General features: G+C 55.6%; 1 protein-coding gene across 2 annotated transcripts in view; it reads left to right on the top strand.

Annotated features, from left to right (window-relative positions):
• Positions 1-2,926: 2,926 nt before the first annotated feature.
• LRP1 (LDL receptor related protein 1) overlaps positions 2,927-23,843 on the top strand; it is an 80,721-nt gene continuing 59,804 nt past the window's right edge. For both annotated transcript variants that reach the window (XM_072842869.1, XM_072842870.1), the window contains exons 1-6: positions 2,927-3,457; positions 12,069-12,191; positions 14,698-14,835; positions 16,993-17,112; positions 18,728-18,856; positions 18,967-19,230. In XM_072842869.1, coding sequence (XP_072698970.1) covers positions 3,391-3,457; positions 12,069-12,191; positions 14,698-14,835; positions 16,993-17,112; positions 18,728-18,856; positions 18,967-19,230 — 841 coding nt within the window. In that variant the 5' untranslated portion in view covers positions 2,927-3,390. The remainder of the gene's footprint in view (positions 3,458-12,068; positions 12,192-14,697; positions 14,836-16,992; positions 17,113-18,727; positions 18,857-18,966; positions 19,231-23,843) is intronic.

The following is a 23,843-nucleotide window of genomic DNA, read 5'->3' on the forward strand; positions in this document are numbered from 1 at the left end:
TGCCCCTAAGGAGTTTATGGTCTCCTGGCAGGCACAGAAATCCCATATTGAATGCTAAATTCTAGGTATTGAGGCTATCTTGAGTCCAAGTTTGGAAGAAGATAGGAGAGCTTTTCTGAAGATGGTAGGGAGGAGCTGGAAAGACAGTATAATTAAGGGAAATATTCATTCTCTTATCTTACAGAGACACCCTCAGCAGTTCACATACTGGAAATAACCCAAGAGCCCAAAAGTCCCAAGCAAGGAGATTCTAAGTAACCAATATAAAGAGTGCGCTAGATGTCTGTGTTTAATGTGGAAAGGGAGCAAGGTGAGTTAACTGAAAAAAGTAAGTTCCAGAACAGTATATATTGTATGAACTTATTTGTGGTTTTAAAGGATGTCTATTCATATTTGTCATTAAAACAATTTTAGGGGCAACTGGGTGGCTCAGTCAGTTGAGTGTCCGACTCTTGATTTGGGCTCGGGCTGTGAGATCAAGCCCCATCTTGAGCTCTGTGCTGGGTGTGGAACCTACTTAAGATTCTCTCTCTCCCTCTGCCCCTCCTTCCCTAAAGAAACTTAATTTGAAAATTATAAATAAAAAATTTTAAAAATACCTTCTGAAGGAAGTCCAAGGAACTCTTAAGAATTCTTACAAGTGGTTCTTCTTAAGAGTGGTTACTGTGACAGTGGGACTGAAGAATAAGATCTTGGAGCTTAGCAAGTTTACTTTCACCTTCGTATACTTCCTATACTCTTCCTGTACCTTTCTATACTCTGAGCTTTTAAACTAAGTGTTACCATGTTTCAGCAGGTAAAGAGTTTCACATCTGATCCGCTGTCTATAGATACCCAGCAGAGTTTCACCACCCAGGAAGAGACACAGGGAAAGCAGTTTCAGGAAGATTCCCTTATGAAAGACACCAGAGAAAAAGGAATGAAATAACCTCTCACAGCTCTCTTGGTCACCCCAGATATCTTTTTCCTTTCATTTTTTAAAAAGATTTTATTTATTTATTCATGAGAGACACAGAGACAGAGGCAGGGACACAGGCAGGCACCCTATGGGAAGCCGGATGCAGGACTCGATTCTAGGACCCCAGGATCACGACCTGAACTGAAAGCAGATGCTAAACCACTGAGCCACCCAGGTGCCCCAGCTTTTTTCCTTTCAGAGCTGCCCTAAGTGTGTTTTGCTTGGACCACAACATTGGGAGGGGAGAGGGTCCCGGGAAAGCAAGAAACCTAATAGACGCTCATTAAAAACGGTGAGCCCCCCAAAAATAAAATAAAATAAAAAATAAAAATAAATAAAAACGGTGAGCCCTGCAATGTGCCTATCACAGTGTTAGCCCATGAAGGCTAGATTAAAAGATGAATACGCCCCCAACCCTGCCCAGGGAAACTTTCTGGCAGTGGAAATGGAGGAAATCTGAGCTATATTTCAAAGGACAAAATGACAGGCCTTGAGCAGAGGCTTTCAAGATCAGATAGAGAAGAGAAAGCCTGATGAGCAATCAGCGAAATGTCCGAAGCTTCTAGCCCAGGAGACTAAAAGCAGGTGGCCCTGGCCGGGAGTGAAGCGAGCTAGGGGGAAGCTCTGGTTTGGGGAAAAAACAGTTCCTTCTGGATTCTTCTCACTCTCATTGCCATCAATGGGACAAGTCCTCCATGCTGCTCTGCTTTCAAGCCTGGTGTGAGGATTTGGGGCCCTTCCCTCTCCTCGAGTCGAGTTTGCAAAGTGAGAAGGGTGGTGCAACCGTCCCTCCTGTCTAGCGTCAACCTCGGTCTGGAAGCCCCCCGTTGCCTGCTGCCCCCCTGAACTCTGACTTCCAGAGACCAGAAAGTCGGAGACCGAAGGTACGACGTTAACGCAGCGCCCAGAAGGGGGCAGTGGCCAGAAGCACACTCCGGGCTCCGGGAACCGCCCGGCGCCTGCAGGACTCCGCGCGGTTCCCGGGCGGGCTCGGGGCCGGGACAAAGGTCCGGCGGCACTCAGCGGACCCCGCGGACCCCCGGGCCTGGAGGCGGGGGTCCAGGGCCCCTCGTTTTACTCCAAATCCCTGTTGCTCGGAATCCAAAACCCCGACTGGGGGCAGGGGAAGTCTGTCCGAAGGTATAAAAAACAAAACATAGAAGAGCCCAGACCTCGGGGTGAAGGGGTGGCCCTCCCCCAACCCCACCCGCTGGTGACTCACCTCCCTCCAAACCAGGGCCTGCCCCTCCCGCGCCCGGTGCCAGGCGAGCAGGGTGGGGCGGGCAGCAAGGTGGGCTCCATCCCCGAGCCCCGGGCGGCCGGACAAGCTCCGGCGTGTCCCCGCGGGTGTCCCTGTTTACCCGGAGCCCGGGCGGGGGGGGGGGGGGGCGGGCCCCGCAGCCCCTCCCCCAGCCCTCCCCCGAGGGCCCCGATCCAGGTCTCGCTTTTCCAGGCTCCGGACCAAACCTCAGCCTTTCCCCGCGTGTCGCTCGCGGACTGGCGACCCCCGCCCCCACTCCGGGCGGCAGAGGCGCAGCCAGGGCCCCCGAGGCGATCGGGCCGCGGCCCGGCTCCCGGCCCCCGGCCCCCGGCCCCCCAGACGGAGCCCGAGCTCCCCGGGCATGACGCCGAGTTTCCAAGAGAAGCCCCCAGCGCCCGCCCGCCCGCCCGCCGGCAGCCACGGGCCTGCCGCTCTGCGAGGCCGGGGACGAGGCCCGGGCGGGGCGAGCGCGCGGCGGCCCCACGGCGGCCCCACGGCGGCCCCACGGCGGCCGGGGCCCCGCACCTCCACTCGCGGCCCTGAGCTCCCCCTCCCCGGGGCAGCGCGCCAGAGCGGCGCATGCGCACTCCCGGGCCTGCCGCGTAGCTGGCTCTCCCCCCCCTTTCCCCGCCCCTTCTCTCCCTCCCTCCTCCCGCGTCCCCTCCCTCTCCCCCCTCACCCCCCCACCCCGTCGCGGCACCTCAGTCCGGGGAACAGTGGAGCGAGCTCCAGGCCCGTGCACTGAGGAGGCGGAAACCGGGGGAGCCCCCCGAGCTCCATCAGGCCCCCTCCGAAGGCTCCCCCACCCGGTCCACGCCCCCCACCCCCTACCCCGCCTCCTCCCAATTGTGCATTTTTGCAGCCGGAGGCGGCTCGGAGATGGGGCTGTGAGCTTCGCTCGGGGAGGGGGAAAGAGGGGAGAAGAGAAAAGCTGGGGGTGAGGGGTTTGGGTTTGGGAGCAGGGGGCGGGCGCGCCCCCGTCGGCAGGCCCTCCCCAAGGGGCTCTGAACTCTACCTCTTCACCCACGCCCCTGATGCTCTTTGCTTAAGGATAGGATAAGAATAGAGGAGGAGGAGGGGAGAAGGAGGAAAAAGGGGGACCCCCCAATTGGGGGGGCGACGGCAAGCAGGACCAGAGGGGAGGGGGCTGCCGCTTGCATCGGCCCGCACCATGCTGACCCCGCCGCCGCTGCTGCTGCTGCCCCTGCTCTCAGCTCTCGCCGCGGCCGCTATCGACGGTGAGTGAGATTCCGCGGCCCCCTCGGACCCCTGGGGACACCCACTCCCCTGCCCCCACTCCTGCGCTCAGATGGGGAAGGGAGACGCGGGAGGGGGTGCCTTTTGTTATCCCAGTCCAGCTGACACAGCAGCGGCCCGACTGGGGGCGGGGATGGGGGTCCGGTTTGGAGGGTGGGGGCCTTGGGCCAGTGATGCTTCCGGGACCCCCCAGCCCAAACAAAGACCAGAGGCCTGGGAAGGGAGAGGAGGGCTCCCCTTTTTTCGGATTCTGGGATCCAGAGGCCTTCTCTTCCCATATCTGCTGGGGGAGGGCCTCCGCCTCCCCTACATCCTCCACCCCCCACCCCCCATCTGAAATGTGAAGGAATCCGGATTTGCGATGTGCCGCCCGGCCGCAAAGGGGGGCGCGGGGTGGGGGGGGCTTTTGCAGTGGCCTCTGAATCTGGAAGGGGAGCTGGGTCAGGGTTGCCCTGCTGAGCAGAGGGCAGGCAGGCCCGGGAAGCCTGTGGGTGGGGAGAGGGAGGGCCTGGGGAGGGCCCCCTGCTTGGGTGTGGAATCTGGGCCCGGGAGACCAGGCTGGAGGCCTGGGTCCAGGATCCAGCGGGGCTGCCCGCCTGGGTTCCTAAGTGGGCACTTCCCCCTCTCAGGGCCTCTGTCAGTAGCCTGGATAGAGCTGGGGGTGGGGGTGGGGGGGCAGCGATGCTATGCGACTTTGAATTTTCCTTCTTAATTCCTGGGAGCTTTGAGATGAAAAAACGTCAGATGTCATCATTGGGGAAGGGGACTAGAGAATGGCCTGGAATGCTGAGGTGGGAGGGAGGAGGAAGGCTGCTTTCTCCCTGACTTCTGGCTTGATCACAGTTTGGACTGGAAGGAGAGTTGGAGGTTGGATGCAGGTTATGTCTGTGCCCCTGCCCCCCCAATTCCCAGCTCCTTTAGGATATGTGTTTCCATCATTTCCCTGTCTCCCCCCTCACCATACACACAAACACTTTGTATACTGCAGTTAGGCTTTGGTTACAACAGAGTCCTTTTGGGGAAATGGGGTGCCCCCTTTCCCCCCTATGTCAGCTATTTTTCTTTTGCTTGTGAGTCACCGGTTCAAGTCTTGCTCAAGCTTTGAGCTAGGATCATGGGGTTGGGCTGGGCTGGGCCCCTGATTTGAGGAGGCTGAGATCTCATCCCTTCCCGTCATTTTAGTCCATCCACCCAGGGAAAAGACTGGGCCCAATACCATCCACGCACCCCTCCTCCATCTTCTAAATTTTGCCAGGTTGGGATTGGGAAAGTTTTTCTCTGAAACCAGATTGTCTCTCCCTCCCTCCCCTCCCCCCAACTTGCTTCAATTAGAGGAGAGAGGTTAAGGGTTCAGGAAGTAACTGTGCCCTGAAAGACAGGATTTTCGGTGACCCCCAATGATGCCGTCTTGGGGACTGTCTGTCCCCTTCCCTGCCACTACCTCAATAATCTGCCCGAGAAGGGGAAAGAGGCTCTCTCCTGAATATTCTCTAGACCAGCCCTGCAGGCAGCCCGAGCCCATGACTTCCTTGTTGTTTTTTCCTCTTTTTTCAAATCTGTAAGGTGGGAAAGGAGACTCAGGCAGAGGGGTTTAGGTGCATGACTTCTAGGAGGAATAGAAAAAAAATTAGAGAGAGAGAGAGAGCCATCAGGAACCCCGTGATGGAGGGTAGATGGAGTTAGGCAGAAGCAAGAGGGGTCTCCATGGAAAGCCAGAAAGGTCCCCGGCCCATTCAGGAAGGGGGCCAGGTTGCTTCACCCCCAAGGTTCTAAGGGGGCTCTATTTGCCACACTACAGGTTGGCTGGTGGTGAGTGAAAGGGGCAGATGCCGGTCATGTTCTCCTTAACCGTTTCCCTACCCTTTCTTAAAATTTCCACTGAGCCCATACCTGTGACCCAGCTCAAACTAAAGTGTACCCAGAGTCCCAGGCAGAGGACCCTCCTCAGACACACTGCTGCGCTTACCTTGGGGATGGGAATATGAACCATTGGTCCCACCCCACTCTAAAGGGTGGGAAAGGGGAATTGCTCAGACCTGTAGGGCCAGTGCTATCCAGGGCAGCCTAGAGGATTCTCTTATCTCTACCCCTGCCCTCATGCCTTGGGCCCACAGACATGGAACGTTCTTTGCTTTCCAAAGAAGGAAACCTCCTGACCCCAGATACCTTAATGTCTAACCTTCCTCTCTGCTGCTGCCACAGGCCTTGCTGCTTTCCCTACTTCTTCTGTCTTGTCTGCTATGCCTGAACTCACATGGGGTTCCCTTCTCTTTGGGGAGCAGTGTCACCCCCCTAGGAAACAGAATTGAGTGTTTTGCTCCCAGGGAGGAGGAGGAAGCAGCTGAGGTGGGGGATGGGCAAAGGGTTATTGAGGATCCTGCTGAGATTAGGAACATTTTGGTGTGGGGAGGGCAGCCCCAGCAGACAGGGCTCAGGGAAGTCAGGGAAGGCCAACCGACTGCTTCCCTCTCCACACCCCTCTCCACACACCCCTCTGAGCCAGCGTATTGCCAGTTATCAGACAAGCGGCACAGTTGAAGTGAGTTATGAGGCTGAGGTGTTTGCTGGCTCTCTGAGAGAAGGTTCCAAACTCCTTTTTTTCCCCAGTCAGACCCAGATCCTTGAACACCTCCCCTCTCCCTTGGTCTTCCAAAGCAGGGATGTGTAGTGCATTAATTTGGGGACTGGAGGGGTATTTTGATGTTTGAGGTTGCTTCACAGGACTTCCTATTCTCCAGTCTTGCTCCCCTTTCCTCCATTTTCTCCTTTTTCTTTTTTGGCCCCCAACCTCTCCACTGTCACTGAGCTTCTTAAGGATGTCAGCTGGGGTCCTGCCCAGAGCCAGACCCTGTCCAAATCCCCCCACCTCTTCCAAACTTCTCTAGAGAGCCCTTCTTTATGGAGTCCAGCTTTCTTTCCTCCTGCCGCCGGCTTAGCCTTTGCACGTAGAACCCCAAGCTTATTGCCTTTTAGTAATCTCTTGTCAGGGTTCCCCCACCCTGAACCCGCCAGCGTTCAAGCCCTCAGACTCTGGATGGGGAGTGGGGTTCATCGCCCTTGGGGAATCTGGGTACAGTTGATTGGGGCCACACTAGGGTCCTTGACCTGGCAGGGCTGGGTGCAGAGTGTGAGCATTCGGAGAACTTAGTCCCACCCCACTGTGTTCAGTCCCAGAATTTCAGCCCAGTTAGCAGGATCTTGCATTGTTTGGAGAAGGAAGCAGTTGGCTCTGGAGTGCTTCCGGTGGGGTGGCCCCAGGCACCAGTGTGAAACCTCCCCAGGAAAGAGGTGAGGGATAAGGGTGGGGGAGAAGAGGCATTTGTACCTCTTGCTCCCTCGGGGGAGGTGAGAGTCGCTCCCAGGCCTTGGCTTCCCTGGTTGAAGAGCTCCAGTCTTCTTCCCCCACCTCCCTATCCCATGGGATGCACTGACCCCCTCCCTGTTCTGGGTATCCTTTGGGTCACATACTGCTAGTGCAGGGGCTCTGTCTCCCTGAGTCAGGATGTATGCTGCCCCCACCCTACTCTGAGTCTCAGGGGGCTTGTTATTTTCCGGGTTCATCCCAAGACAACTGTGCCATTATTTTGGCATCTTCTGGGCTAAGACCCCTTCCTGTCTATTTTTCCTCCATCTGCTCTTCTTGGTGTATGCTGCCTTGGCCTCTCGGGACCTCTGTCTTTCATCTTGGTCCATCTCTCTTTGGTTGCCCACCCTTTGTGGCATTCCCTGTCCCTCTTAGTCTCTAGTACTTGATTGGTCTCTTCCTGTCTCCATCCACCTCCATCCGGGCCTGTTGGTGTCCACAAAACTACGTGGGAACAGGCATCTCTCCTGGGCTTTCCCAACATGCTCTCCGATTCCCACCTCATCATTTTGGAGTTGTTCTCATTCTTCTCCTCCCAGGTTGGAATCAGAATTTTCTCTTCTGCTTTCCTCCAAATTTTTCTCTCTTCTTCCCCCTCCACTAAGTTTAGGAATGGGTTTTGGAGAGAATGTTTCTGGAGGAAGGGAACTCGATACCCTTTGTGGGCTGAGTAACAGGGGAAAAGAGATATTTCAGAAGGAAAGGGGGAGGTTAGACTTCTGGCAGAACTTCCTTCTGAACTGGAGAAAGGTATGGGGAATGGGTCAGGAGCTTAGAGCTTCTCCTTCTGCTGGGCATAAGCCGTGTGTGTGTGTGTGTGTGTGTGTGTGTGTGTGTGTGTGTGTGTGTGTTTTGGGGTTGGGAGTCGGTGGAAAGGGCTTATAAAGGCCTGGTAAGAGATACGATGACCTCTGGAGGCATTCGAGGGGTCTGAATTTTGCTTGTGGGGAAAGGAAAAGATGGTGAGGAGGTCACTGGTCAGGCTAATGTCCTGCTGAGTCAATATTGACTCAGGATGGAGGGGGAGACCCTTCCCCTCCCCTGGCAGTCCAAGCCATCCCAGTCTGTATGTCTGTCCAGGCCGCAAAGCAGAGGCCCAGACTCAGGAATGACAAAAATGTGTCTGAGCCTCACTGAGCTGCGGGAAGGAGCCACCGGGTAACACCCAAAATACATAAAATTCAGTGAAAAGCTCTCGGTTTGGGTCTGGGAGGCCCTGCTGCCCCACCCCCATATGTTTGAAAGCCTAGATTCCTGCAGGCTCTGCGCCCCCAGCCCCTGGCCACCCCCTGTCTCCTCTGTTCCCTTAGATATCTCATGTGGTTCCCTTTAGAAAATATCCCCCTGGCCAACACAGCCTGTCTCCCCTCTGCTGTGTCTGCTCTTGAAAAAGGCCTCAAGGGTCTCTTTCATGCTGTCCTGGCCTCAAGACTCCTGGTCTTTTAGGAAGAAGCACCATCTGAGGTCTCAGCTTCCTTCCTCACCCTCACTGCTCCTGCCGGGATCAACGGATGGGTCACCTCCTCTGGAGAAGACTCCTCCGGGGTCTGTTCTTTCCTGTCATCCTCCCTTCTCTGGCCAGGCACTCTTACCCCCCTTCTCCAGACCACCCCCCAGGTCCCAGAATGGGACAGAGGACAGCAGCCAAGGCCCAAGCAGGGCAGTGGGGTCCATGTTGTGTCTGGATGCACACCCAAGCCTACACCTCCTGTCCTGGCTCCAGCTTGGTGGCCCTGGGGGCCATGGCTGGGCTGGGTGCCTGGGTTTGAGGGGGGGCAGGGGTGTTGGCCAGAGTTAGCATGGCGGTCACATTCATCTCCAGGCAAAGCTGAGAACAGACGGCCCCTGTGTCCTGGCGTTCTCGCTGCAACCTCGCTCACTCTCCTCCCTTTCCAGTCCTCTCCTCCTTCTTCTCCTTCCTCTGTCTTCCCTCTCTGTTCCGTTCTTGTCCCTCTCTGCCTCCTCCACCACCCCCTCCTCTCCAAGGAGCCCTGAAGGTCACTGCCGCCCCCTACCATCTCTTTCCCCACTCCTCGTGCCAGAGGACCAAAATATTCTCCCTGTCGGTTCCTTTTCTTCATCCTTTTTCATCTGGCTCCATCCTCATGGCCACTGAGGAAGCCACCTGTTTGTTCAGTTACTAACCACTCTGTGCCTCAGTTTCCTCATCTGCGTGACGGAGATTGCAACAGTGCCCACCACCCAGGGTTGTGAGGGTTTAAATGAGTTAACATGTACAAAGTGTTTCAGATCTGTGGCTGACACATAGTGACCAGGTTGAAAAGTGCTCGCTTATGTCACCGGACGCCCCAGTTCTCAAGAGGGGTGGGAGGCCAATGGTTGGTTGCTCCTGAACTTGGGACCGGGTTGTTCCCTCCATAAGCGGCAGGCCTCAAGGATGGGTTTTCTGGGTGCTGGCGTCAGATGCACTGGCTCAGCCGAGGAGAGTGGGGCTGGCTGGCAGTTCTAAGCAGATTACAAGTGCCCTACCCCACCCCCACTGCAGCTCCCTCCCACCTCAGAGGGAGGCTTCTCTTGGCTGTGTAGACTGCCCCAAAGTAGGTTATTTGTTTCTTTCCTCCCCACTCCCCCTGAAGGAAATCAAAGACAGGCCTCAGCCTTCAAACTCCAGATTCCTGGAGCTTTATCCACCATCCCTGACAGGAAGGAAGTGCTTTCACATATCTCTCCAAGATCCTTTCGCTGCCCTGTCCCTTGGGAGCTGGGCAGCACCCCGCAAGGTCCTTCTGTCCTGGGCCCCGAAAGGTGCTGCTGTGCCCCGGCCCGGCACCGGGCCTGAGTGCTCCTCTTCCTTTCCCTCCCCCCACCCCTCCCACTCCCCTCCCTCTGCAAGAGCACATCTGGTTTGTGAATCTCTCTCATTCCAGCTTTCGGAGTTTGCCAGCTGCTGTTTCCTCTGCCGAGTTCAGGCCAAAAAGGGGGGTGGGGGACAGCTGTGGGGGGGAGCAAAGTGAAGGCCAATGGAGGGGAGATCGTGGCCCGGACATGGAACGGAGGGGAGGTTGGAGTGGCCAAGCAGTGACCTCACGGGGCTGCGAGCTCCTCCTGGGGAGGAGTAGGGGCAAGGACTGAGTCCGTGTCAAGGGGTGGGGGTGGCATGGGGGGCCATTTCTGGGCTCCAAACCCATCTGCCTTTAGTCCCATTCCAGTCCGTTCTGGCCCCCCCCTCAGCCAGTCTCGGGCTGGCCAGGGGAAGAGGACCGGTCTCCGGCATGCTAACTAGGCTGGCGGGCTGTTTCCCGGGAAGACCTCACAGCTGGCCCAGTGGGGCAATGAACTCAGCATTATCCACCTCCTCAAGGGGCCTTTATTCCCTGCTCAGGGTGGGAGGTAGGGGAGGGGGCCGCCGGGGGTGGGGGAGCCTGGCCAGGCCATCCCTGATGTGTTTCCTGAACTCGGCTCTCATCCTGGCCAGGGGCCTGAGTGCAATCCCCTCTGCCAGAGATGGGGGTGAGGGAGGGAGGACATCGTCTCCGTGTGGCCCTCCTCAGACTCTATCCCTCCCTGCTCAGAGCCCTGACATACTTTATGCTCTGTCCCAGCCCTGAGCTCATTCTGCCCTGCATCTGAGTTAGTTGTGTCCAGCTGTCTTCCCAGGGGGACTGGGCCTCCCAAGGGGGCACCTCACTCCTCCTTGGCACCCCAGCACTCAGTGCAGGACCTGGCACAGAGCTGGTCTTCATGCATGCCAGCTGAATAGAGATGGAATTGACCTCTGGCCGAGGAAAAGGCGACGGAGGGCCGGGAGACTGAGGACCCAGCCCTGGGTGGGGAAGGAGGACAGTAGGAGGCTTTTCTTCCCATGGAGGACACGGCGATGGGGTCGGAGGAACAGCTCTGAGTATCTCTCAGAGGAAGCAGGAAGACCCCACTGGTTAGAAGCATAGAGTTGGCTCAACTGGTTTCAGTCCTGGGTTTGTCACTTGCCTGCTATGTGACCCCACCTCTCTGTGGGGCTCGGTTTCCTCATCTATGAAATGGTGGTATGAGTGGTACCTATTTTGTCATATTGTGGAGAGGATTAACTGAGATGATACATGGAAAGAACTGGTTTACCACAGTTCTGATACACACGGAGCCCACAATAAGAGTTAGTGTTACCATTCTTAATTCCTCCTTGAAGAATGAGGTAAGAAATCTGAGTAGGAGCAGAGGAAGGCTGGTGGGGGTGAAGGATGGGGCAAAGAGGCCCTGTGCTGAAACCAGCTCCTGTAGGTCACAGCAGTCCTCCTCCTGCCTCAGCTCTCCCATTGCGGAGTCCTGAGCAATCTTTGATGCGTTTTATCTCGCACAACATCTACTGAAAGTCCTCCCTGAGGTCTAACCAGCAAGGGAGGCTGTGTCTTTAGAGAACGAGGGTGGAGGCAGGGCACCCCACCCCGCCGGGCCATGCCCTCCTGTACCTGTGCTGATACAATCTCCAAGCCAGTGCTGTGCCAAGGGCACCCCTCAGCACTTCCTGTCTGGGGGCCTAGTGGTTAGGACTTGGAGATGGGCAGAGTGATGGGTTGCAGGGACCGGGAGCGTTCCAGAAGACTCACTGAGCAGAGAGGTCAGAGAAGGGCAGCTCTTGGGGCACCTGGCTGGCTCGGCCGGAAGGGCGCGTGACTCTTGATCTCGAGGTAGTGAGTTTGAGCCCCACATCGGGTGTAGAGCTTACTCAAAAAAAAAAAGAAAGAAAAGAAAAGAAAAGAAAGAAAAGAGAAAAGAAAGAAAAGAAAAGAAAAGAAAAGAAAAGAAAAGAAAAGAAAAGAAAAGAAAAGAAAAGAAAAGAAAAGAAAAAAAAGCAGTTTTGGGCTTCTAGTGGGAGGGAAAGGAAGATAAAGAGAAAATATGTCAAAGGCCTAAATGCCCCATCCTTCACTGTTCCTCTCTGTGTCTGCAAAGCCAGGGCTGCTGGTGTCCGACCAGAGTAATGCAGACCAGCGAGGGCTTTGGCCCTGAGGACTGGAAGAGAGGCACGCTGGACAGCATATGGGGCTGGGTCAGGGGCTGTAAAATATGGGCCCTGCGTCCTTCCCCTCCCCCCACCACAGGTGCACGGTGTTCCAGGAGCGACCCACAGCTACCTGCCCTCCTTGGCTCCTGGATTTAGCTCAGAGTCTGGGCCAGATGAGGACTGGTGCTGGGGAAGGAAGAGGAGCTCTAGAGGACTTTAAGACCTCCATCCCTCATTTTACCCCGTTGTTTTCTTTCCTTACTCCTAGCCCCGAAGACTTGTAGCCCCAAGCAGTTTGCCTGCAGAGACCAGATCACCTGTATCTCAAAGGGCTGGCGGTGTGACGGTGAGAGGGACTGCCCAGATGGATCCGATGAGGCCCCTGAGATTTGTAAGTACCTTTTCTGATCCTTCACCCTGAACACCTTTTCCTTCTGGCCCAGGCAGTTTGGGACAAGGACAGTTGATCCCTAGCCTGGGGTGGACCTTGCTCTGTGATTGTTTGCCCATGACACAGCTAAAACCATTCTCTCTCCTCTTCAAAGTGCCGACATGGTGCCTGATGTGCTCAGAAATGGCACCTCTGATTGTTCCGTTAACTGCTGCACCCCCAAGCGTGCTGGAGACTTTGTTATCTGAACTGACAGCTTTGCTGGAAGGAGAGAGCCTGCTTCCCTGCCCTTCTGGCTCGGTCCTCTTCTTCCCATCTCTGAGACCTCTGACTCTTGATAAGTGCCCCCAGGTCTCATTGGGTCTTCTTCCTATCCTCAGGCTCCCAGGCCAAAGGCCACTGGCTCGTGCTCAGTCTCTGTACCAGAAGCCCCACCCCTGCGCCTTTCCCGCCACCCCCGCCTTCCCTGCCCCAGTAAGTGGTGTAATCAGAGGCAGCTGTTTAAACTGGGAGAAAGGTCTCCACCCAGCCTTTACCCTGCCAGTAGGGGGTGGAGGACTTGCTGGCAGGACCCCAGAGTCCTGGGCAGCTGGCAGAGTCCTGGGGTCTCCACCTTCGGTCTCTCCCTGCTTGGCTAATCTGGGCCGTGATCTAGGAGACCCAGCCTTCCTAGGTCTGTCCCTAGGAAGGGACCTGTTCTCTCTCATAGGTTTATCCTGCTCCAGCTCCATCTCCTGTCTTCTCCCCATACCCTCACCCTCAATATCAGCGGTAATTTTTAGGCCAGTTCTCTCTGCCTCACCCCCATACTCTGCCCTCGAGGGGTACGGCCAGGGATACTCTGCAAGCATTTCTATGGTGAGGGTGGTTCAGCCTGGAATGTCTTCTTGACTAATGCCACCTTAATGCCATTTTTACCCTCATACTTCATGTTGGGGTGATGAAAGCCACGCAGAGGGGCCAGATCTTCCTTTAGTTTGATGCAAACCCCACTTTATACACATCCCCATACTGTCCCCACTCATATACACTCCCAGACCCATCATACTCACACGCAGCCTCTCCGGGGCCCCGATGTGACCATCCCCCCACCCCGCCCCCAGATTAAGGCAGATGTCAGCACAGACACATCCTCACAGCAACAGAGTCAACACTCTCAAACGAGGACGCGGAAGCCCAGCCTCAGACAAATGCCCCCAGACACTCACATACAAACTCAGACTTACTCCAGAAGGACATGGAAACGCACAGACCGAGGCCAGGAGCCCTGGCACGCAGAGACATGCAGACACGCCCTCCCTCCACACTCCTCGGTCCTCCCCTCCCTCACCTGTGCATGTGTACTTCTCTGTGTCTGTGGATAGATGCTCTCACATGTAGACACGCTCTCGCTCACACACCCTGTCCATTGTGGGAGCCAGTAGGTGGTGGTCCACCTTCCAGCTCGCAGGCTCAGCCAGCATCCCAATCTGCGTGGCCTCCCTAGGATTCCCTGAGCGGCTCTACCTTGCTCATCCTGGCCCATCATCAGTGGGCCACAACCTTTGACACTTTGCAAATTCTTCCACCAGGCAGGCTGCTCTGAGGTAAGGCACCTAGAGTGGTGCTGTCCCGTAGAAACAGGATGCAAGCCACATATGCAATTTTGAAATTTTCTAGTAGCTACATTAAAAAAGGTAAAAGTAGGGGTGCCTGGGTGGCTCAGTTGGTTGGATGTCCGACTCTTGGTGTCGGCTCAGGTCTTGGTCTCTGGGTTGTGGGTTCAGGCCCCTCATTGGGTTCTGCACTGGGCGTGGAGCCTATTTAATAAAAATAAAAATAAAAATAAAGTAGTTAAGTAATTTTAACTTTATTTTACCCAATGTATCTGAAATATTATTTCAGTATATTAATCATATAACATTAGTAATGAGATCTCTTGAATTCTTCCGTGTGTGTGTGTGTGTGGTATTAGGTCCTCCAAAGCCAGGGTATACTTTATACTTCCAATTCGAACTAGCCACACTCAGGTACTCGAGAGCCACACACGGCTGTTGCTATGCATTGGACAGTGCAGTTCCAGAACACTTGGTCTGGCTCTCAGCCCCAGGCTCTGTGCCCTGGGGAGCTAGGGGAAGGAGGTGTTCTTTCACGTTTGAGCCTCTCTGCTGTGGACTCTGCTTTCCTCTGCTCATCAAAGCCTCTCACCTCTAAACCTCAGCCTGTCTCCTGAGTGCACAACATGGCAGTATTGGGGCTCACAGGTGTCGGGCATGTGGGGAGTGGACTCTGCTGAATGCCTAGTTCCCCCCCTCCACCTGGCTGCTTCCAGGTGTGTAGCTACTGTTGGGAATGGTGTAAAAGAGCCCAGGTAGAATAATCTAACCAGTCCCTGAGGTCTCCTGAGATCTAAGAAACGCAGGTGTCTGAAACCCCACTCCTGGTTTCCTCATCCCCTCTGGTGAACAGCTGGCCAGACAGCCAGTATAGCCAGCTTGCTCATGCTAGGCTTTCCTTTGGCCCCCAGGTCCACAGAGCAAGGCCCAGCGATGTCAGCCGAATGAGCACAATTGCCTGGGTACCGAGCTGTGTGTTCTCATGTCCCGCCTCTGCAATGGGGTCCAGGACTGCGTGGATGGTTCAGACGAGGGGCCCCACTGCCGAGGTAAGGGCTCTTCTACTTCCCTTGCCCCAGGAGATGGATGCAGTGAGTTCTTAGCCATGCATGTGGTGGGTTTGGACGGGGCACACCGTCCGAGGACTGTCCTCAGACCTTCAGTGGGGATGAGGCCTTGTCCTGCTCCAGTGCAGATTTGCCACCAGATAGCTGCCAAATCAGTGCGCCTTTGGGTTGGAACTTGGGCCACAACCCTGTGGGGATCAGCAAGGGCCTGGGCCCAGGCACTTGTCTTTGGCCGTGTGTGCTTAATTAAGCAAGTCACTACCTCTCCACAGACCCCAGTATCCCACCTCTAAAGTGAGAGCTCTGCGCTTAGATGGGTATTTTCATACTTTGTCGTTGTTGTAAATAATGGGATCCCTTCTCCAAACGATTTCTTATATGAAACCTGAGTATGAACAGGGAAGAGCAGATGTTGTGACTGAAGCCAGGGGGTGGGGATGTGGAGTTTGGGTCACCTGTCTCCCCGCCAGCACCCCCGAAGGCATCCCCCCAGGAAGTGCAGATCTTCGAGACACTCTAAAGCAGCTGGAATGGGAAGGGCTCCGAGGCTGAAGAGGGAATGTTAGGAGGATAGGTCCCTTCCCCTGTGTGGCTCAGGTCACCAGCTCTATTGTTCTTCCCCTGAAGGCCCCTGGGCCAGGGAGAGCCCGGTCATTGGTAAGCAGTGGGGGAGGATTTGTCTGTAAGGCAGAGCCTCAGGCCTGCAAGGTGGGGACTAGGGAATGGTGGCTTCTCCATTCTACTGAGCTCAAGGCCTCCCCAGCCCGAGCAAGCCCCTGGGTGAGGGTGGCATCCCGCGCCTGTATGCATGTCAGAAACATCTGCCTGTGGGAGGAGACACATCTGGATCCTGTTCACTGAGGGCAGGGAGTGTGGAGTAAGGAGTTTGTGGAAGATTTTTATCCTTTCCTTGGGTCAATTTTGCATGTTTTTGTCTAGAGCTCCTGGGATGGGATGCAGAACTTGGGCCCAGGGGCTGACTTTAATTACCATGCCCATTGCATCTTATTGCGTGGTACATGTTCAAGTTTGCTTCTTCTTGAATACTTTGTCAGCATCCAAAACAACAGAGAACCTCGAGAACCTATGGTTTGAACTCCCTTCTCTGATATTAGAGAAGCTGGGCCTCCTTATCTTCCTGCCACGTGTCCAGAAGATAAATTCTGTTCTAGATTTTTCCAGAACAAATAATATTGTCCCCGCACCCACTCCCCCCCCACCCCATTTTGTGGGGAAAGGCTGGCCAAGCAGCACCTTTGGGCTCCTGGGTGGAGGTGGAGAGGAGAAGAAATAACTGGGGCCTGGCCCCCCATCCCAGCTCCTCCTGGCAGGCTTAGTGCCTCTAAACATCTTAGCATCTTGGGCAGCTCTCAGTCCTAGGTGCGGGGGGGAGCGGGGGTGTGAGGCAGCTGGACAAAGGGGGCTTTGTGGCCAGGCCGCCTGGCCCCACGCAAGGCCATTAATTGGGTCGCTGGTCTGGGGGGGTAGCTGCTCTCCCACCTCTTCCCCCTCCTGTCTCATTCCCTTCTGTCTCCCCTGTGGAAGTGGGTCAGTGGCAGGAGGAAGATTAGAGAAAGGTCCTGAGGGAACCAGTTTTGCTCCTCCTCCCATCTTCCACCTGGACCTTGGACCTTCTCCCTGGGGCCTCCAGGGCTTAAGCGATGGGCTGGAGGGGTACTTCCAGACCGGAGCTGGGACCTGAGGGGAAAGACCCATCCCATGCCCACTCCTCACCCTCAGCCCCAAAGCCAGCTTTGTAGTTCCTGGGCAGTGCAGATAGGAGGCAAATGAAGGGGCTGAGACTACTGTCCTCGCTCTGCCAGTGACCCCCACAACTGCCAGAACCTTTCCCCCCGGGGGACAGAGGGAGTCCAGAGCAACCGGAGCAGGGGGATATGGCCCCTAAGCCATAATTGGCTATGGGATCTTGGGCCCATCTTACAACCTTCCTGGGTCTCAGTTTCCTCACTTGCAAAACATATTAGATAACTCCTGAAGCCTCTTTCATCTCTGACGCCACGGGGCCTTGGAAGTGGTTCCCAAGGGTTGACGGGAGTCGGGGGAAGGTGACAGTCTGGGTGCAGCGGCTGCCAGGTCTGGGGGCGTGAGAGCATGTTGCCTGCTCCCCCCCCCCCACAGAGCTCCAAGGACAGTGTTCTCAGCTGGGCTGCCAGCACCACTGTGTCCCCACACTCAACGGGCCCACCTGCTACTGCAACAACAGCTTTCAACTGCAGGCAGATGGCAAGACCTGCAAAGGTATGTGAGCGCTTGTGCTTGTGTGTCTGCGTGTACGAGCTGCAGGGGGTGCAGGTGGGGGCGGGCATGGGGCAGGGCCAGTGGGTAGAAGAAAAATGAGACGGAAGGTACTAGAGAGGAGGCATGGCTCCATGCCCTACAGCCTCAAAGTGTGACTGTGAGCCTTGACCACTGGCTTCCACCAGATTTCTAAATTCCTCTCAAAATTTCATAGGTTGAGGGCACCTGGGTGGCTCAGTTGGTTAAGCATTTACCTTCGGCCCATGCATGATCCCAGTCCTGGGATCAAGTCCCGCATTGGACTCCCAGTTGAGTGGGGAGTCTGCTTCTCCCTCTGCCCTTCCCCCTGGCTCATTCTCTCTCTCTCTCTCTCACTCTCTCACAAAAATAAATATAAATGAAATCTAAAAAAAAAAAATGCATAGGTTGAATATGCGAATTTTCTTGTAAAAACTTTAAAACATTATAGGTAAAACCAAAGTCCCCTTTGACAAATCCTCTTCAGTTCTGCTCCCTTTCCCATCTCTGAAGGTCAGCTGTGTTATCAGTTTGCTACCTCTCTCTCCAGGCCTTTTTCACGTATGCATGAATACATGCATAATATCCAGATAATCTAACTGGAAGTATTGTTTATGTGCACATAAAGTTTATGTGCATATTGTTATGTTCACACAAATATCACACTACATACCTTTCTTCAGTCTCTTCACCCAATATATTCTGGAGATTTTTCTGTATTAATATGTAGAGATAGGGATGCCAGGGTGGCTCAGGGGTTGAGCATCTGCCTTTGGCCCAGGAAGTGATCCCGGGGTCCTGGGATCGAGTCCCGCATTGGGCTCCCCACATGGGGCCGACTTCTCCCTCTGCCTGTGTCTCTGCCTCTCTCTGTATCTCTCATGAATCAATAAATAAAATATATTTTAAAAAAATATATAGAGATCTACCTTGTTCTCTTAGAAACCACTATGAAGTATAACCATTACCACAGCTTACTCGGCCCTCTGCCTATTGCTGAGTGAAACGTTTCAATTTCTCACCATCACAAACAAGGCATCCCTTTCTGTTTTAGATTTACCTCCCTCGGCTCTTTGCACAAGCACCACTTTCTCAATGAGGCCATCCCTCAAATCACAGCCCACTGCCTGCATTCTCTACCCCCTATCTCTGCTTAATATTTTTCCACCAGTCACTTTCCACTGCACTAAGTACCTCTAACATATAATTTACTTTTTTGTTTTATTTATTACTGAAACACCAATATGTCATTTATTATCAGCATTTAAATTTCATGAGGGCAGCAATTTGAATACATCTGATTCACGGATGTATCCTCAGAGCCTAGGATGGTACCTGGCATATAGCAGGTACTCTTAAGATCTTTTCTGAATGAACGAATGATGCACCCATGTATGGATATTTCACTAGGGGCAGACTCCCAGTCTGGACTTGCTAGGTGATGGAGTTTGTACATCTCTCATTGTGATAGAGTTTGCCAAATTGTCCTCCAAAGTAGCTGCCAGGATGGATGGCCCCACCAGTGGTGTCTGAGGGCACCCACTTTCCTGCCCTCATTACATTGGAGATGACCACGCTCTTGCCCTTTCCCTGGCAGACTTTGACGAATGTTCAGTGTACGGCACCTGTAGCCAGCTATGCACCAACACGGACGGCTCCTTTACATGCGGCTGTGTGGAAGGGTACCTCCTGCAGCCAGACAACCGCTCCTGCAAGGCCAAGAATGGTAGGTGGGGTCACCTGTGGCCACAGTGATAGGCGGCCCCCACATTGGGGGGTGATCTCAATGGTCCTGGAGCCCCTTGCCGCACCGACTCTTCTCTCCTCCATCTGTAGAGCCAGTAGATCGGCCCCCTGTGCTGCTGATTGCCAACTCACAGAACATCCTGGCTACGTACCTGAGTGGGGCCCAGGTGTCTACCATCACACCCACGAGTACACGGCAGACCACAGCCATGGACTTCAGCTACACCAACGAGACTGTGTGTTGGGTGCATGTTGGGGACAGCGCCGCCCAGACACAGCTCAAGTGCGCCCGCATGCCTGGCCTGAAGGGCTTCGTGGATGAGCACACCATCAACATCTCCCTCAGTTTGCACCGTGAGTCGCCTGCTCCTAGCTTGGAGCGTGAGGGAGGGAGGGGAAGATTGGGCAAGCTGGAGCCTGTCCAGGAGAGGGGCAGAGGATTAGACAGGATGACCCATGTCTAGGTTAAGAGTCTAAATAAGAAGCCCTTCACTGAGGCCAAGGCTGGGGGCCCCAAGGCTGCACAAGATGACATTTTCTGGGGGCGGGGGGGCAGGGACAGATCGATGGCTAGGCTTGCTTCTCTCTCAGCTGGGTCTCTAGATGGCTCCTGATTTTTGGCCCAGGGCTGAGGAAGAGGGCCAAGGGGGCAATGAGCAGTCAATCTCCAGAGAGCAGGGACTGTCCCTTTTCAGAGAGAAGAGTGATGATTAGACCGCAGAGGGGCTTTCCCATGTAGCGGGAGTCAGGGCAAGGGAAAGAAAGGGCCTGGAGCTCAGTCAGAGCCTTGCTAGGTTGTGGCTGAGGGCAAAGATGCCAGGGCCTGCCTGGTTCCATCTTCATGTTCCATCATTCTCCTTGGGGACATCCTCAGAATGGACTCAATGCTGCAGGGTGGGTGTGGGGGTCCTGAGGCTATTTGGGGGCTTTGTAGCAGAGAATGAGACTAGAGGAGGAGCACTGAGGCACAGGAACATTTTAAAACCTCCCAGATGTTCCCACTTAAACTCCCTCCGTGGGCTGTACTTTGCTGTCTTAGGGGTGGAAGAAGGGGTATACCTAGGGATGGGGCCTGGGCATAGATCCACTGCCTGGAGCAGCCCTGCTCATCTCGGATGCTGTTACACAAACAAAACATCTGGCACTGTCACATTTCCAGGAAGCACACCACAGGGGTGAGGGGGAAGATCTGGCCTCGGTTGATCTGACCTTCAGGAGGGAGGGTAACTTGATCTGTGACCTTGAGTAAATCAGAATCCCCTGCGCCTGCTTTGGTTTCCTAATCTACATCATGGGTTTGAGCTTGCCTGTCCAGATCAGATAAATTGAAGTGAAAGCCAGAACCCACAAGGTTTAGGATTTTGAACCTTTGGGCCTGCTAGAAGATCTTCAGATTCTTCATTGCATCTGCATCTGATGATTACTGCAGAGAACAGGTCCCAGGAGGACATACAGGCTTAGTTCTGGGCTGGCAGGTGTCCTTGCCCTCTGCAGCCTCAGTATATGGTCCACACCTCGGCCCTAGCTCCTCCAGAGCCTCCCAGTGGTGTCCCAGCGGTGTCCCTTGGTCACCAAGGCTCACATGTGATGGGACATGCCTTCCTTGGAATAATGGGCTGGGGGCTGCCACACTTGGTTGGCCAACCTCTCGAGGGGTGGGCAGATCGGGAACCCAATGGCAGTTGGGGTGGCACAGGGCAAGGCCCCCCCAGCCAGCTGCCCTCTCGCTGCTCCTTGTAGATGGCCCCACCCAACAGGCCTGTCTGGGCAAACAGCTCTGGCAGCTCCCTCCCTGGCCCTGCCTCAGGGCCAGACGATGGGCTCGTGGGTAGGCGGCTGTCAAGGGTGCCCTGATGGGAAACTTCTCGGCTTTTGCTCTGGCCTGGCCCCCTCTCCTGCCTTCCTCCCAAGGAGAAGCAGGAAATAAGCTCAGGCGGGTACCCCTCCCTTGGCAAATAGAGCCTTGCCTCCCAGTCTGCTAGATTTCACTGGGCCCCTCTGGGGCAGAGTCCAGGAGGCAGGAACAGACCCAGTTTCCTGGGAGAAATGCTAGCGGGGTAGATGAGTGGGTTCCCATTGCCCCAGCCTCTGCCCCTCCACCCTGCCCTGCCGCCTGAATGTCTGGCTGTCACCCTGAGGATAGTTGTTTTGCTCTCATCCCACAGACTAATTATGGGCCCTGAGATGAGGAGGTCGGAAGTGTCTCTCCCCTAGCACCCTCCCCTAGCCCTAGCTCAGCCCCCTCCCAGGAGACGCTGAGTGGCCTGTCCTGGTGTGCGGGTGGCTGGTCCCAGGCACTCACCTGTGCAGTGGGCTGCTGGCCTGTAATTAGCTCCCAGAGGGGGATGAAGAAGAAAGGCTGCTGCTTTCTCCTGCTTTCTCTCTGCCCCGTAGGGGAGCCCTCCCTACAATCATCCCATTCCTGGCTGTGACCATGACCTCCTTTGCACCCCTGGGAGGGAGCCTCATGCAGGAGGGAGGAGTCTGACAATGGAGAGGTGCTGGGGCCCAGAGGCCAAGAGGCAGAGATGCCGAGAGAAGCCTGCGTGCTGATATGGGAAGAAGGGGGAGCCTGCCTCAGAGAAAACTCTGGTCACAGAAATAGAATAGAAAAAAGGAAGGAGGCCAGGAAGTGAGCCTGTTTCACATGGGTCCTAGGGCATGTGTGCACCAGACCTGCCCTGGGTCCTGAGGGCCCTCAGAGGGCCCTTCCTCGACCCTGCCATGCTCAGTGGTCGGAGCAGCTTCCAGGAGAGGCTCCGCGGAGCCAGCTGGGGATGGAAGCTCCTGCTTTTTCCTGTCGGGACCCCAGCTCCTTCCCTGATTCTACTCCTTCTAGAGTTGGGGGGATAGTTTCTGACCAACTTCCTCACTGTTCTGGAGGGGTGTGCGTGTGTGTGCACCCGCTCGCTCCTGCTTCCCTCACTGAACAGAGCCCCGGCTGCCAACACTTTTTTCCCTCACTGTGACCTTCACTGGCCTGGACCGGGGCGGGGGGGGGGGGGGGGGGGGGGTTCGGGGGCTGAGTCCTCACCCCTTCTTCTCCCTCCTGGGATATAATCCCAGGGCCCAAGGGCCCATCCTCCCCTCTGCCGCTGTCCCAGCAGCATGGGGGAGGGGGGTTCTCTGTGGATTCTGGTTCTTGGCTGGAGAACATGGTAGTGAGAGCCGGAACACCCTTAAGGGAGGACGGAGGCTGACTCCTTAGTGCTTAATACTGCCTTTCCCAAAGCAGGGATGCCTTGATTTTAGGTCGTACGTGGATGTGCATTGTTTTATTGTTATAGCTTTGGTTTTTTTATGTAACGCCTATTAGGAAACTCCCATAACTAGCAAATCAAATCTAGGATCTCACAGATTGCTTTAGGGTGCGGCAAGATGAGAAACGCGAGGTGACTTACGGAAACAGTAGGTAATGGCAGTGCGAGCTGTGTGTAACCCTGGCAAGCATTTTGAAAGTGACCCACAAACGCCTGAAGTTCTGGAAACTGAGACCCAGAGGGGCCAGTAGCCTGGTAGTACCCGAGCGGCCTGGCCCGCCCCTCTGCCTCTCACCTCTGACCACCCTCAGGGAACCGTAGGCTCCGCCCAGCCCCCTGCAGGGCTGCCCCTGGGCAGGGCTGGAGGTCAGGCCCGCAGTCCCCTCCTCTCCCCCCACCCCCGCCCCAGCCCTGCTCGGCCTTAGCTGTGCTCCTCTGACCTGTCTTCCTTGGCTTTGAGGATGTTTCCACCGGAGAAAGAATGAGGGCAGCCTGCAGGAATGGGGCCCCAGGAAGGGGTGTGTGCGGGAGGGAAGGTCCTGATGCTGCACGCAGAGGCCCTTAAAGGAAATAAGTTTTGCCCAAGGCACTTAGTTATGGACGGTGTATGAGGGGATGCTGTGGAGGGGCCCTCCGGGGTCCCAGGGTTCCTTCACTGTGCCGTACTGTGTGAGGGAAGGCGGGGGCAGGCAGGAAAGGCCCCCTAGGCCGCAGGCAGCAAGGTTGCGAAATGAGTCCCCAAGTCCAGCTGGCCAGCTTCACTTATCCCTCCCTCTTTCTTTGTGTGCATGTGTGCATGTGTGTATGTGTGTGCTTAAAATCACAACAGGAAATGGGTAGTGGTGTGTCTAGAGGGAAGGCAGAGAGGGGGCAGAGAGTAGCCCCCCTGAGTCTCCGATGGACTGACTTCCCTGGCTGGAAGGGGAGCTGTCTTCCCACTGAACTGGGCGGCCCAGGCCCTCTCGGCCTCCCACCCGATGCCAGTGGAACCCTTCCAGACTTTATGTACGAAAGCCAGCCGCTGCTCCCCCTCCGCTACCACCCTCTCCCTTGGCCTTCCTCACCCTCAGGGTGTCAGAATCCTGGGGGGCTCTTGCCAGCACACCCTTTGGCCTTGGGCCATCCGTGTCCCGGTGCTTTTGCTCTCCGCTCCCACTCCCGCTCCTGTCCCAAATTTCCGAATCATTTCACAGCCCTTCTCTCCTCTCCCTGGCCGGGCCAGCCCCACGTCTCCCGGCTCAGCTCCAGCCTGGCCTCTCCTCCCCCGCTGTCTCCTTGAAGCTGCCTCTCCACCCAGCCTGCTCCCAACACCCCCCTCCTCCCTGTTTTCAAGCCACAGGAAGTAACTTAAGCAAGAGAGAACCCAGCAAAGATTTCTCAATAGTGGGAAGACCCTGGTTCTGATTCTGAATCAGAGCTGCAGAATCCAGGCATCTCATCCCCGGCTCCAGGACTGACCACCTTTGTGGACCTGGGCCAGACAAGGGAAGGAGCTGGGGCACAAGCCCCAGGTCAGAAGTACCAGCAGGGCAGGAAGGGAAGTCCAGGAGACAGAGGTGATGTGCTGTGGCTGAGCCCTGGCCTCACTGGGAACAAGAGGAGCTCAAGTCAGGACGCGGCAGGAAATAGGAGCGTGAGGACATGCCATTTGGCAGAGCTTCTCTGCCTGGCAGACCGGGCAGGCCGTCTCTTACCTACTTGCAAAGA

This window comes from Canis lupus, chromosome 11 (genome assembly GCF_048164855.1).
Source record: "Canis lupus baileyi chromosome 11, mCanLup2.hap1, whole genome shotgun sequence".
Lineage (NCBI taxonomy): Eukaryota > Metazoa > Chordata > Mammalia > Carnivora > Canidae > Canis > Canis lupus.